The 15,613-nt window shown below is 40.7% G+C and overlaps 1 protein-coding gene and 1 long non-coding RNA gene across 3 annotated transcripts; one reads left to right on the top strand and one right to left on the bottom strand.

The window, feature by feature from the left end:
* Positions 1-79: 79 nt before the first annotated feature.
* On the top strand, positions 80-10,147 carry TCEANC2 (transcription elongation factor A N-terminal and central domain containing 2). Of its 2 annotated transcripts, none has more exons than XM_081915899.1 (5): positions 80-557; positions 1,195-1,324; positions 2,736-2,877; positions 4,236-4,429; positions 9,809-10,147. In XM_081915899.1, the coding sequence occupies exons 2-5, from the start codon at positions 1,223-1,225 to the stop codon at positions 9,995-9,997; spliced, it is 627 nt and encodes a 208-aa protein (XP_081772025.1). In that variant the 5' UTR covers positions 80-557; positions 1,195-1,222; the 3' UTR covers positions 9,998-10,147. The 2 variants fall into 2 exon arrangements, with proteins under 2 accessions (XP_081772025.1, XP_081772024.1); XM_081915898.1 differs by having other exon boundaries at positions 81-557; positions 1,214-1,324.
* Positions 10,095-15,250, bottom strand: LOC309372375. The gene is made up of 2 exons (XR_014169473.1): positions 11,677-15,250; positions 10,095-11,639 (listed from the first exon to the last, which is right to left on the bottom strand). It is a non-coding gene; the product is annotated as an uncharacterized lncRNA (long non-coding RNA).
* Positions 15,251-15,613: the final 363 nt, after the last annotated feature.

Raw genomic sequence — 15,613 nt, forward strand, 5'->3', positions numbered from 1 at the left:
CCGTCTTGGTCCTTCCTGCCTCTAGTTTGGAGGTAATAAAATCAAAGTACTCTCATTGTCTTGGAATTGATGATTTTAGAGCAATTTTAGGACACTTTCCACGCGACAGAAGCTTTATGTTTGAAACAGTATGAACATGATCGCTGTCCAATCACAACCACGCTAAAAATCCTAGATTTCCCCAGTTTCCTGTGAACGGCGCTCTTTCTCTCTCGCTCTCTCCTTTGGGGGAAAAGTTCTAAGGAACCATGCAGCTTCCATCTCCAGGATGGGTGTTGTGCTACTTAAACTGCAATCCCAACTCTACTGACATGAGAGTAAGCCCCACTAAATTCAACAGGACGTACTTCTGAGTAGCCATCACCCTTAAAAAAACATTCATGCCTCCATGAATGACTTAGTGGCGTGTGATTGGAAGAAGAGACATCGTGAGAGAGAGCGCCGCAAGACCTGCCGGGAAATGTAGTTCGGGGATGCTGGAGGCGGGATGGGAGCTGCAATAGCGGAAGCTAATAGGCAGCCGGGAAGCATCTTGGGCGAGTGCTGCTCCTTCCCAGGTGAGTCCACCACCGTTCAGTCCGTGGTCTCTCTCCCCATCCTTCTCGGACATAATGTTTCTCAGGGTTTCACAGCATTCCCTCCCTTTTAACTCGCTTTGATCATCAAGCCTGCATTGTGAATGTTCTTCGTCCTTTCTCTATTGTCTGTTCGGCTTGCAATATAGGAAGGAATAGTAGCTAACCGATCGCCCTCTTACCCTGGGTGCTAGTAGGAGTTCCTCTCAAATCTGTAGTTGAGGAAGAACATCCAAAACAGAGGGCATGACTCCAAGCAGTCCCATCTTTGAGGGATATTAACTCCTGGTCTCCATCAAACCATTGTTGCTTCTGAGAGGTTTGAGTACTTGTGGTCTGATACCCAATTTTCTTCTCTGTCTTCTGTTGTTACACATTATTAACTCGGATGCTGTGATTTTATTCCAAACTGCCAGTTAGAGTATGAAAGTCTCTCTCCTCCCCCACTATTTCCTGCTATCATCATTTTCTTCATATTAATGGGCACTGTGCTGTGTTAGTTATAGTTGCAAGATCTGTATCAACCCCAGATATTCTACTGAAGAAGATAATTGTACAGTGCACACACACACCCGTACACCCGGCCTTTGAAACAGAATTGTCTTTTTGCTCCATTCAGTGGCTTCTGTTTCTTTAAGGACTGTGTTATGGATAAGTTTGTTATACGAAAACCAAGGACTGAAGGACAACCTAAGGAGAAAGATCCTAGAGAAAAGATTTACAAGCAAGCTACTATAGAATCTCTGAAGGTAAGATATTGGATATGCCCAAATTATTCTAATTTCATTAAATGTCTACTATAATATGTTATGGCTGTCCTTTTGTTTCAGATAGCTTGACAGTGTTTCTGAGCGTACAGATAGGGAAGGCAAAACTTAGCCAAGCAAAGGAGGAGAGTTATTGGGTTGTTTTCATTTTATGGTGTATTTTGTGTTTTCCTTTTGTTTCTTGATGTTGTGAACCACCTTGTGATCTTCAGATGAAGGGCAGTATACGAAATAAATAAATACTAGCAAAGCAGAAGTTATTTTGAGAGATAGGTAGGTACAAAATCCTATAGGGCAATAAGTACTTGGGTCTGGGTGGGTGTGCTTAGTCCCTTCACAGTCATTGGAACAAAATAATTAATGAACATGTTGCACAGTGAACTATTAAGGTTCCCTAAAGTAGTCAGAAACACATCTTTTATAGTATGGGTTTGATCCAGAGAAATGTGGGCAGAAGTGGTTGGCTGCAAGATGACTTCCCTGTCCTTTCTTCTCCCTTTCCCTTTAGCCTTATATGCCTTAACTCACCACATTCAGCAGGGTGTGTCCCCCCCACACACTTCAGGAGAGGCTTGAGGGTTCTGTGGGGATGGATCTGACACTGTGCATGCAGTTTACAAACCATTCCTGCTAGAGAGTTCCTAATGCGGTAGTTCAAAAGCTTCAGTGAAACTTTACTTGGTGTGCTGGACTACAGCATCTATCATCTCTTGATTATTGGCCATGTTGTCTGGGGCTGATGGGAGTTAAGGGTCCAACAGGTGCTAGAGGGCCACAAGTTCCCCTCCCCTGGCAGAAGGAGTGGGTCCAAAGTGGTGAAGAAACTGCAAGAAGTCCATGTAAAGGCTGACAACAAAAAGTGCTGCATCAGTGAAGTAAAAAGTTAGCTTACAGTGGACCAAGTCAGGAGGGGGTGGTGGTGGTTATATTTGCTTGAGGTGTTTGGCCTACTGAGATTTGGAATGAAGAATTTGGATGATGGGCTGTGGCTTGAAAAAAATATTTGGTAAGTGCAGGGATGACCTTACATTGGGATGAGATGAAAAATAAGAGCTGGTAGTTGACAATACAATGAGGTGTTTTCATGTTTTGTTTTGTTTTAAAAACCCCTGCTTAAAACACTCACTTCAGAATAGTAAGTGGATTGAAGATGGCAGTCTAATGAGTTTTTTTTGCTTTCTAGATTTCTCTCATTTGCTTCACATCAGGGACTTACTGTGAAACAAGTATTCGTCTGTTTGGATTACCTAGGTTTCCTGCACTTAGTCTACCTGTCATATTTAATAATTCATAAGTCAATAGCAATCATATTAGCTGAGAGAATACAGTACATTTATCTGCAATAAGTTATGTGTGCCTCTTTCTGTCTCCTAATGGTGATTGTTCTTTGCAGAGAGTTGTGGTTATAGAAGATATAAAAAGATGGAAATCTATGCTAGAGCTTTCAGTTCAGTCCAAGGAGAATCTAATTGAAGCCTTAATGGAATTAAAGAAGAAAATACCCTCCAAAGAAGTTTTACTTTCAACAAAAATAGGTAACATTCTTTTTTATTAATTTTCCATTGGAAATATGTATGTGGTTCATTTGAATAAACTGAGACCTATCAGTTGTGCTCATTTTAAAAATGCTTGGCATGTTGAATATATATATATATATATATATATATATATATATATATATATATATGCAGGTTTTGGTGTCCTCGGGTGTCTTCCCGTGTAAAAGTTGGGGTGTCTAGGCGACGTTTCGACGAGGTCTCACTCGTCATCTTCAGGCTGGTGCTTTCGGCTTCTTGTTACTGGAACAGAGCAGGATCTCAGTGTTTGAGTTCCTATAAATACTGTTGAGGGGGTGTGGTGTATAGCCTCCAATGTTCTGGGCAGAGAGGAAGTTACCAGGCTAGTGTGCCTTTTCTTCTTTTGTTCCTTAATTACTTGAGGGATATCTTGAGTGATTTCTTGAGTGATATCCTGAGTACCACTTAGGTGGGTCATTAGGTGTGGATTAGTTGCTAAAGTCTTTGTGTCTTGACCTCTTGAACTTTGTGAAGAGTTTTTCTGAGAAGATGGCTGTACTACACTTAGTTGTGCTCTGGCTTGGCTTCGTGTATAGGGGCGAGCTGTGGTTTTGTGGCCTGTGTCAGCCAGATCTGTGTAGGGATTGCAGGGGGGTGCAGCATCCGGAGGTGCCACCATGGTTTGGCTACTGGATGGTGTCTGTAACTAGCCTGGGAACTTCCTCTCTGCCCAGAACATTGGAGGCTATACACCACACCCCCTCAACAGTATTTATAGGAACTCAAACACTGAGATCCTGCTCTGTTCCAGTAACAAGAAGCCGAAAGCACCAGCCTGAAGATGACGAGTGAGACCTCGTCGAAACGTCGCCTAGACACCCCAACTTTTACACGGGAAGACACCCGAGGACACCAAAACCTGCATTCCTGTACCCGTGAAAATCTACGAAAGCAAATATATATATATATATATATATATCCCCACTCTCTGCCCTCGCTGATCTTATGTTAGCTGTCTTAGTTGGTCATTATACCTCTAGCAGTAACCAAAGTTACCAAGGCAGCTTTAAATATATTTAAATACAATGAATTAGTCAAGAACTCGTATGGAGAAGTGAAGATGTATACAGATGTTCCAGCTGTCATAACTGCTGTGCTAAATCTCTGGCCTTAATAGCAGGCTTTGGTGGAAATAACACTGGCCTGGAAACTGCTGGCAAAGCAGCCAAATGTCAGTCCATCTCATGGCAAATCTTTTTCACCCATGTTACTGATTCCAGGTGCTTCCAAGCTTGCCCTCAGTTTTTAGAAGTTTCATTCATACTAATATGTCTTAATGTGTGCTAAGACTTTGTGTTGCTTTCATCTTCTGCAAGGTCATACAGTGAACAAGATGCGCAAGCATTCAGATCAGGATGTGGCCGCTCTTGCCAAAGAAGTGTATACTGAGTGGCGAACATTCATCAAAGACCATTCAAATAGGCCCTCAATAGAAGTGAGGAGTAATCCCAGGACAGAGAAGCTTAGGCAGAAGGCACGGAAGCTACTTGCTGAAGCTCTAGAGCTGGAGGTGCTGTGTTTTTTATTACTCATTTTCTGAAAATGGCTTTGAATGAGAAGCATTGTTCTTTACAAAGTTGGGGTGGTTCTGTTACGGATTCAGGGCAGATGCCAGGAATTCAAAACAGAAAAGTGCTGATCTTAGTGACGAGAGGCATAAGGTTTAAATTCTAGTTGCACTTTATAGTGGATATGAGTCTGTATTTATAATTTGCATGTTGTACACATAACAACAACCTGAATGATTTGCAACTTACTTTTTTAAAAATAAGAGGAACAATGTATAACCTTGCCTATAGTGATTTAACTATTATTTATGTAACATTATGTTATTTTATTTACACCTTGCCTCTTCCTCCCAAAGGAGCCCAAGTTGCAACAGCAAAACAAAACAAAAAATGTTCTGAAACAGTTAAAACATAATCTCATCCAGTGATTTCAGGGTTGCCAGAAACAGTGTCCTTCAGTCATCAAATGGCTGGGTTTTAAAGGCAGGCAGCCTGCTGAAATATGAGGAGACGTTGTTATTATCTCCATGAGTCTATGCAGCAGATTTCTTGCTCTTCTCAGAGAATCATGGTGATGGAAATCACTCCAAAGGTCATCTAGTCCAACCCCTTGTGGATGCAGGAATTCTGCTGCATAGAATCTTGTAGAATGTCATGTTCCAGCAAGACTATCTGATTTTTTAAAAAGGTTTTAAGCCCTATACGTAAGTGTGTTCACTTATATGTTTCCCCCCTGAATTTTTTTAAGTTTCAAAGCTGCATCAGGGATTATGTGTGCTGTTTAGCATCATATGCAATATCCAGTTAGCACTATCTATAGCTGGCTTTTTCTCAATGAAACTGAGACACCCTCAATTTACAGAGCAGGATCTTTCTTCCTAGGAATAAAACTAATGTAGATTTTATATTGAATGCAATGGGTGTGTTTCCAACCCATCCCCAGTGCTCTAAAAATGTTCCGTCTGTCTTCACCTCTTCAATCAGCAGGGAAGGAAGAAAGCAATAGTTAAATAAATAATTTAAAAAAAGTTTTTGCAGCATTGTGAGAAATTACATGGAAATTCATCTTTTGGTGTTGTAGAATGAGAAAACCTTTCTGTAGGTGGCTGCAAAAGTATCGTCTGATTCTAAGACTGAAATCTATTGTTAGGAACTTTCACTGTCTTTCCCCCCCAGATATATTCTTTGTAATGAGGGGGGTATAGAAAAAAGGTCGTGTACAGGATCTGCAAGAACAATAACTTATTTAAAATATTGTCATCCTTCCCAAATTCGCAAAGCTTGAGAGTAGCTCTCAAAAGTCCTATGAACAATATCAAATAAAATAAGGCACAGTATAAAATCAGCGGAAATGAGAAGAGTGTGCAGAATGATAGAAGCAACAGAATCAGAAAACATTTTCAGTTAGAATTCGGTTCCATGGCATGCAGAAAGGCCTGGGCAAATGAAAAGCTCTTTACTTGGTGCTGGAAAAGACATCAGATTTGGCACCTGGGAGGGACATTCTGTGTATGGGCACTGAGAAAGCTCCCTCCCTAGTTGTTACTTGCCTAACTGCAGAAGGTATGGGGTGGAACTAGGAAATCTTAATATGATTATATAATCATAATATACTACTATAATCTTACTATGATTATAAAGTTGAGCAGAGTCATGTGATAGAAGACCATGGACTCTACATGACCCTGGACTCTAACTGACGGGTAGGAGGAGTAGAAAAAAAACATTTGCTTTTGCATAGCCAGCATGTACATATCATCCTAATAATTCAAAGAAAGGAAAGCATGGAAATGGATTGTTAGTGAACAATACCGCATGGTATTAGCACAGCAGCAGAACTGGCTTTCCCTCCTCCTCCCCCCCTTCAGTTCCCATGGATTGGGACTCTGGAGCAAATTTTGGGGGTCCTCAAGGAGCTGCATGGTGTGGGGGGGGGGAGCAAAGTCCTATAGTGTGAGCAAAATGTTGCTTGTGCAACATTGGAGATCACACAATATTTTAATGCACTAAATCTGTGCTAAAGCCTTTTGGATGCTCTGTATTTCAGGCAAACTTTATATCCGTAATTAAGTGTTTGTAAATCAAAGTTTATTGTGAGAACCTACAGAGAGGGTCAATAGTGTACAAAGTGGTGGTAAATATCAGATCCCTGTGGTATTCTTAAGTAATGAACACAACAAGAATTCTCTCTAAGCCTTAATGATCAGTTTGCCTGCTATATTAAACTCCATAATAATTATCCTTTTAATGTATTCATTAATTATCCTTTAAATGGCACGTCAAGGCCCTCAGGAATTGCCGTGCAAAATTTAGAAGCAGTGTTTACAGTCCTTGTCAACTCTGGTCAGAAAATCATGCACCGTTTCTGCTAAGGAGCTAATGTTGGGTCCTGAAGCTGGAGTGCTCAGCTTCAACTCTACCATGTATGTAACTCTTCAGATACATGCCAGAAGCCAGTTTTAATTGGGATTGTGTCCTGGCTCATTACTATTCATATATGTGCTTCTCCACTTTTGCCAAAAGGCAGGGTCTGCATGTTCAGGGCTCTTTTATTTCTACCTCATGCAAACATATATATTGGGTACCAAGAGCCTTTTGCCTGCCAGATGTTGCTGAACTAAATTTCACACCAGCTCTAGCAAGCATGGCCAAGGATGATGGGAGTTGTAGTTCAGCAACATCTGGAGAGCCAGAGCTTCCCCACACCTGACTGATACGCTGCCTCTACCTTTCTTTTTCCATCCGTTACTCTTGTTGCATCTGGCTGGTCACTGCTGTCACTCTCCTTCACCTTGTATTTGTGCAGATGTTAAGATAGCTGCTGAATGAGAATCTTTTTTAACCAATGCAAAGCAAGATTAGGAGGAAAAACAACAACCTAGCAACCCTTCAGTGACATAGCAAGCAGACAGTTGAAATAATAGCGACCCCCTACTATCTCCTTACTGCTCTTAGTGGCTGCCTACATCTGCCTAATTGTGAAACAAGTTGTCTTTATAGTATCCATCTGCTAACCAATCGTTTCAGTTTTAATCATTATTATATATATTTTTTTAATTTTTAATTGAGTGTGGGTCACTCTGAAATTCATTTGCTGCTGGAAGGCTGGTAAATTGCCTTTTGCTGCAATGTACAAATGGGGAAACTAGGTGTGCAAGGTAGCATCTTAACTGTTCTTCATGGGAAATTCTTGTCTAATACAGTGGTACCTCGGGTTAAGTACTTAATTCGTTCTGGAGGTCCGTTCTTAACCTGAAGCTGTTCTTAACCTGAAGCACCACTTTAGCTAATGGGCCCTGCTGCTGCTGCTGCTGCCGCGCTGCCGGAGCCCGATTTCTGTTCTTATCCTGAAGCAAAGTTCTTAACCTGAAGCACTATTTCTGGGTTAGCGGAGTGTGTAACCTGAAGCGTATGTAACCCGAGGTACCACTGTATAAGATTCACATATAATGCAAACTATTTGCAGACTTTTCCAGTTATGAATTGGGTGAATTCTAGTCTTTAATGTCATAAGCATCTAATTTTGACACCACATTGTTGGGGAATAATATACTTGCTGAACTTGCTTCTGCCTACTAGCAAGTTGGCTGTTGGGCAAAGGAGCCTATTTTTTTGGGGGGGGGGGAATGTGACATCCCCACTCATGCTGAGAACTTCAAAGGCCAGTGTGGTAATAGTTTAAAACACAGAGTATCTTCTTCTGTTGAACCCCTTCTGGCAATCCCCCATCAGTGTTGGATTAAGCCATTATGATCCTTGGCAAAACATAAGATCATTCTTTTAATTTATTAAATAAATAATAAAACAATGGAGATGGAGCCTTTCCAGTATTTAATTGCTGGGGTGTAGGGGCAGGGCTGGATTCCAGTAAGTAGGAGCTGCCACATTAAAGGCCTGATTCCTACATAGTATGGGAACAGGCCTTCTCCTGAAGAACAAAATGATCAGTAGAATATATAAAGGCTTGAGACTATTGTATCCTGATCCCAAGCTGCATAGGACTTTGTACACTAGAACCAGCACCTCACACTTAGCCCAGAAGCTAATTGGCAGCCGATGCCATTATTTTCTAATTGGAGCCCAAGGGCTAGTAAATGTAGTTATTAGACTTTTAGACCGCTTTTCAGGCTAAAATGCTTCTCAAAGCAGTTTAGAACTGTATACAAGGCAAATCCAAAAATAAAATCATTAAGCACTTAAATATCCAGTACGATGCAATGTACTCTAGCCAACATTCCACATACAGTAAAACAAAAATGGCCTCCAGAGGCCATGTTTTTAAAAGTAAGTTTTTAAGGCCAATTTAAAGTTAACAAGCAATGGGACTTGCCTTATCTCACTTGGAATCTAATTGCAAGAACAGGGAAGCCACTACTGAGAAGGTCCTGTTCTGTGTATTCACCAGTATAATCAAAACTCCCCATCCTATTAGTTGAATCTTCCCCACAAGAGCCATTCTTACTAACACAAAGAAGTGCCATATGCATTTTCATGAACCACCAGAGGTGAGCTGTGAGCAAAATATGAGAGGCAAGAGTTAGAATTAGAAGCTATTCAAAATAATTGGAGCAGTGAGCTTTGGACGGTGTGTTTTAGATCCACAACCCTTCAAAGATCAGTGATCTTATGGAGGATGAGGAGGGTCAGTGATTTCAGCGGAGTACTAAAATTTAGATATAAGATTCCACAAAGAGTGGGAAGTGGTTATACCACAGCAGAGGTGAAAATAAGCCTGAAGATAGTAACAATTGAACATTCTGGATTCTCCCCAAATACAGAATTCCTCGGCACTAATGGCCAAAAGAGAAATAAACCCTTTCTTGGTAGGCAATAGTTGCTTTTCATTTATTTCTATATAATTTATTTAGATGTCTCAGCTGTGCCAAATTACATAGCTTGGCACATGTTGAAGCAATAACTTCATAATTAACATTTAGCAAATCCCTTTCTGTTTTCTTAATTACACCTCCTTACACTTGCTCACAGAGTCTGCATTTCCCTTTACAGCCCTGCCAGTCGGCCCTGCCAAGTATTTAGAACATCCAGGTTTTGGTTTTGGAGTTGAGTTTGAAATGCTATCAAAAGTGTCTTGTATCACTGAATGTTATCGGAGGCAGTATTACCCTGTTCGTAATTGCACTTGAACCTGATACCCCAGGTTGGCTGCAGATTAGTTTCCTGTTGGGCTGGCAAAAAAAGCGACTGACCACACTGCCTTGTTCTTTAATTGCTGGAGTGAAATTAAATTGCTCTTCCTGTTTTACTTGTGATGTGAAGTGGATTTCCTTGAATTTGAGCTGATTAAGAAACCAGCCTCCAATTTCAAACAGTTAGTCTCCTTATTAAATGTAAGGATCTCATTTCTTACTTTCTGTTTTCAGATTGGTCACCCGCTGGTGGAAAATATTGAGCGAGAAGCTTTTCATCTCTCATCCCGTCTCATTAGCGCACCCTACCGCAGGACTGTGCGAGCCCTCGTATTCGCTTTAAAGCACAAGCCTGAGATGCGGACACAAGTGCAAAGTGGTGTGCTGTCACCTAGCGTGCTTGTGCAAAGCTACAAAAAGTGACTCAAAGGCCTTTTGCAGAAGGGGTGCAGCGGTGGGGATAGGCATAACTGTATTATGAAATAATGGAGGGAATCACTTCTGTTTCTTTGAATATTAGTGAATACATTAACCACATAATTGTTCAGTACTACCAGAGAGTGTTTCAGGATATCCCTTCAATGTCAAGTTCTCATTTGATACAAAGGGCGGTTTGCAGTTCAGAGAGTTAAGAGGAACGGGAAAGGAAATTATTCTACTTTACCTTTAAGCAACCTGGTAGGTAATTCCAGCTGGTAAGAGACCAGGTCTTTGTGATATTCTCTTCCCAAGAGTGTATGGCACAAACCTTTGTGGGCTTCATCACAGGGACCGTCTAGTATGCTTAAAAGAAACTCTGGTGACCAAATGTAGTTAGTTTGTAAACTGAAGCTTGCTCCACCTGCCATCCTCCAGCATCAAATCACCTCTTTTGCACATTTGCTCTACCATTATCTGCTCAGCCTTCATATCTATGTACTTTGAAGCAGGGGTAAGGAACCTGTGGCCCTTCCATCAGCCCCAGCCAGCATTTTCAGTGATGGGGTTGTAGCCAGATAACATCTAGGAGAGGGGACACAGGATCCCCACCCTGCTCTGAAGAATTGCATTCTGCAGTGGCTTTTAAGAACTGTGAGTTTACATTGAGGAGGAAATAACATTTGATGCACTTGGCCAACAAGAGCCCATGGTGGCATAGGTTACGTTTTACATCAATAGCGCCATGGGATTATGCTACCTAATTGGTCTGAAAGGGCAAGTAGACCTTTTTCTGTGCACTGCTATGGGTGCGTATGAAAACAGTTCTGCTGTACAGTTCTGCTGTATAATGTACACTGAGGTTCTAGGGGTCCATATGCAAAGGCACAATAGCACGAAATGAGAACAATCCGAGGAGCAGCCTCCGCCATCCAAGATTTCTCTGCAGCCTACCAGAGGCTTTGTGCAACATTCCCAGAACCCTGTAAGCAAGGTGCAGAGCTTGAAAAGCTGTTTCTGCAAAGGAAAAGCCTCTGGATGGCCCTGCAAAACCTTACAAGGGCTTCCAGAGCCCTTTCTATTCATATATGCATAATAAACTGCCTAAAGCTGTGATCGCATAAGGAAAATAAGTGTAAATTTTCAGGTACTGCGTAAATACCAATGCTTACAAACCATCTACCTAAATATGTCCTGAACCTTCCTACTTCCTTTTCCATTTCTTGCCCTAAAATGTTACTTCCTCATCCTCACCGGTTGGTCTTTTTTTTTTTTTTAACCAATGGCAACTCCCCTGCCTCACCTTCAGACTAATACAAACAAGAATGTTGTGAGATATTGAACTATAATTTTCTAGGAGGAGAAATGGCCTTTTCAAAAGATGTTGGGTGAAATTCAGCATTGCACAAGGTGGCATAATCTTAGTCTCCGTCCACCTACACCTCCAAAAAAATCTGTTCTGGAGAATCTATGGAGTTGGTGCTGTAGGAGATAAGAGTCCAGTTGCAGAAGTCCTTTACACTCATGAATGAGCGGTGTTGGACTACTTTCCCCCACAAAAATTAAAACAATAATCCAGATCAACTGCGTGTACTTGAAAAGTTTTAACACAGTTCAAGAGAGCTTCATCTTGGTATTAAGTCTCCTACTATAATGTAACGTACTGTGTGTGGTCAAGGCAGCACTGACTTTAAGAACAAATAGATAAACTCTGAACGTTATAGTGGAGAACAGAGGAGTCAATGATACAAGACACACTGAAAGAAAGTGGGAGGCTAGAAAACCAAAGTATATCATCAGACGGTAAGTGGGAATTAAGTCTTTTAAGTGTATATTTACATTCAGAGTGTGTTTATACAAGTTACTCTGTGAACGATTTTGCTTTAAAGCAGAGCAAGATAGTATGAAAACAATTAGGACAAAGCGCAAAGGGAGTTCTGCTAGCACTTCTCATTTAGATTCCTTCTGTCAAAAGCCGTCCCAGGAAGACTTGATGTCCGTAAATGCCTGGCTAAGGGGCAGCACAAGTTGTTTTCCTAAGCACACATATGGACTAGTTGGAAGAAAGTGTGAGCATGTTGCAGTGAAACCAATATGTAAACAAACATGAAATAAGGCATTTTTTAAATAACAGGTGTGGTGAGCGTTTGCCCCCCCCAGATGTTGCTGATGTACAACTCCCATTATCCCTGGCTATGGGGCCATGCTAGGTAGATATTATGGGAGTTGTGTAGTCCAGCAACATCAGGAGGTCCTAAGGCTCCCTACACTAGTTTTATGCATACCATTTCTATGCCTGTTCCTCAGTTGGTGTTTTTCAGTCTACAAAACTGCAGTATATTTAAGATAAGACAAAACTGCCCCTGTTAAGATGAGAGTTGGAACAAATATTACAGTGAAATAAAAACCACCTGAAAATAGTTTTACAATATAACCCTAATTTGGAGTATGTTGGAAAGAACAGCATGGTTATAATAAAAGTTAAGAAGAAGGATGTTTTCAGCATTCTTCCTGGCTAGAATATAACCAGACAATGACTCTTCAGGAAATATTGTTATATTTTGGAAGAGTAAAAATAGATACAATGTCTAAATTCAGGCCATGATACAAGAAGCAATATAACCCAGAATGTAGGGCACCATATCTAAAAAAACACCCCATAAATAGTTTGTGTCCTTAACAGATAGAAGAACACAGTTTTGAAATGTACATATTGGAACAAGGTCATTTGAAATCAATGTGAACCAAGTGTTAAGTGGCTTTTCTGGTGCTTCCTTGCTCTGTTGCAAAATAAAGGCATTTTCACTATGACACTAAAAAACCTCTTTGCTTTTCCCACACCTGTAATGTGGGTGTAAAGTGTGCATTGGCTGACATGCACATTTGATTTCAAAATAAGACTCTTCCACTTTCTATTCAAAATAATGATACAAAGGCCCATGATGCAGTTCTACTGCTGAAGCCAAGCAAGGCAATTTCTGGCCCTGCATTCTGCAAAACTGATCTTATCCTGGGAACCGTATATAAGTTGCTCTTGAATTCTCTGGCAAGAAGGACAGAGTGCAAACATAAGCAGTAAGAGTAAATAAATAACATGCCCATGTACCTACACATAACATACAAGAAGCTAAAAGATAGTGTTTGACATGGGCTGGTTGTTAAAATGACATTTTCAAAAAGCAAACATGAGAGAGAGAATTCCACTGTAACTGTGCTTTATAGCCATTCACGGATAAGCTGCTCTTGAAGGTGGCTGCAATGGGCATTTTCCCATGCCCCCAAGACCAGCAGAAGGTTCACTGCTGTAACAGCCACTATTTCCACTGCACTGAGTATCCAAGCTCAGTTGGAGCCTGATAGAATTCTCAGTTTGCACATCCCATATCTTTATTAGGGAGAGTAGCTCAGTTGGTAGAGCTTGAGACACTTGATCTCAAGGTCCTGAGTTAGAGTCACACATTGGACAAAAGATTCCTACATGGTAGGCGGTTGGACTAGATGACCTTCATGATCCCTTCCAACCCTACAGATTGAGGGTGCCGTGCCCAATGGTCTCAAAAGTCTAGGGGTCAGCATTGTTAATGAACTGTTCCCTACAGTTATCTTCCCACCCCTCTGCAAAAAATGAAGAAGCAGTGCGGCTAAATTGTAATGTTGGGTCAATATAGCAGACAACGAAGATTCAGTCATCTTTCCTCTAATGCCATGTGCCTGTTTAGTGCTGTAGATTCTCTTAGCCTTTGGGCTTCTTGAGGGCCTAACAGGAAACCCCCTTCTAATTTATTTATATTTCAAGTATTTCTTTATAATTTTTTTTTGATCGAAAAAGATAGTAAATTAGTTTACAAGGAAATCAGAATTAATACAGTATACAGTGGTACCTCAGGTTAAGAACCTAATTCGTTCTGGAGGTCTGTTCTTAACCTGAGGTACCACTTTAGCCTATGGGGCCTCCCGCTGCCGCCGCGCCTCCGGAGCACGATTTCTGTTCTCATCCTGAAGCAAAGTTCTTAACCTGAGGTACTATTTCTGGGTTAGCAGAGTCTGTAACCTGAAGTGTCTGTAACCTGAAGCGTCTGTAACCCGAGGTACCACTATAACCATACCTAGGGCCAACTTACACCTACATATGCACTCCCTCTCAGCAGTTAGTGTTGTTGGCACCTGTTTGTCTCGAGAGACAGTGGCAAATTATAATGATAGCATTGTAAAATCCTTCTCAAGGAATTATAATTCTGCCTATTAGGACAATGTGCAACTAGATGGAAAGAAACTCCTGATGCTTTCAAAGCTATGTAAGCTAAAAATATTGTGTCCTCATCCGTCTTTTAGTGCAGATATTCCCACACAGCTATCAGTGCATGAGTAGAACTGGATCAGGCATTTGCCTTCCATGAGTCCATTCTCCCTTTGTGCTCTCAGTATTATATTACATTTTTCTCCATATCTAAACTTTGTGCCATGCCAGCGGCTACCACAGGAGGGTGCCCTGTACAACCAAACATACCAACTCTGTTGTAGCATGAAATAAAGCTGGGTGGATGGAAATTTAGCAGAGCTAAGGTACATAATCTTCCGGAGCATGTAGCACACAGGCCTATAGCAGAATATAGTGGCAATCTTTTTGAATACTACGGCAATGCTTTCTGAAACATTCACGTCTTATAGCTAGGTTATTCATTCCATTTTAGGAAATACTTTTTCCTAATATGTTACTGAAATGTACCTCACCAAAGTCTTAACTCTTCGTCTTTGTACTGTTTCCTCGCTTAGGAAAAGAATGCCAGTCAGTGGCTATTAGACAGGATTAGTGTGGAAAATGCATGTTCAGGGTAGTGCTTTGAGAAATTGCTAGAGATATCTGAAGGGGGAGATTGTTGCTCCTGTGTAAAACCATTCCCATGCATTGGGTGGGTGCACAATCCACATTAAACACTTTAAAAGAAAGTTAAGCATATGCTTAAATAACTCCCAGTGAAATCAATGGGACTTTAACAAGTGCCTAACTTTGTTTGTGTCATGTCCAACCAAATTAACCATCTTTTCTTTTTTTAAGTGTTAAATTCTCTTCTTAAACTTCCTCAGTACCAATTCCTTCATATATCAAGCTGTCTAAAACCATACCTCTTACTGGTAAGTAACATGAAACTACCCAACATAGATTAAGAGTGTGTAGAGGGGCCAATTCATATAGGAAAGTGCCTTAGGTTAATACAGCCCAAAGCAAATTTTACAAGTTCCCAAGGAGTATTTGCACACACACATCTCAGACTTAAGTTTTGTATATGAGATGTAAATGATGGGATGCAAAGCAAGTTACTCACATCTAAATATCTTTGAAATTAGTAAACAATTCAGTTTAGTTTTTTAGCTATTACAAAAGACTAAGAAAATGATAAAAAGAAAACTAGGGGATAGGTAAATTTGAATACATTAAGACAGTTATAACACAAACAATAGCCTTTCCTTAATAAAAATCAGTTGTAACACCAATAAAAATGTAGCAACTTTGAAATGAATGTGCTTTAATTCACTGCCAACTCGGTTATCTCTGATTTTAAGCAGACTTGTGTGAAAGCAGAATTAGTAACAATGCATTTGATATATACACCTCCAGGGTGG

Source organism: Podarcis melisellensis (genome assembly GCF_964234715.1).
Source record: "Podarcis melisellensis genome assembly, chromosome: 6".
Taxonomy (NCBI): domain Eukaryota; kingdom Metazoa; phylum Chordata; class Lepidosauria; order Squamata; family Lacertidae; genus Podarcis; species Podarcis melisellensis.

Bases quoted from the DNA above. Each gene is read 5' to 3' on its own strand.
- TCEANC2 (XM_081915899.1), top strand. From the start codon at position 1,223: ATGGATAAGTTTGTTATACGAAAACCAAGGACTGAAGGACAACCTAAG. The intron at 1,325-2,735 runs GTAAGATATTGG...TGTTCTTTGCAG, and splicing joins CTACTATAGAATCTCTGAAG to AGAGTTGTGGTTATAGAAGA. The intron at 4,430-9,808 runs GTGCTGTGTTTT...TTCTGTTTTCAG, and splicing joins CTGAAGCTCTAGAGCTGGAG to ATTGGTCACCCGCTGGTGGA.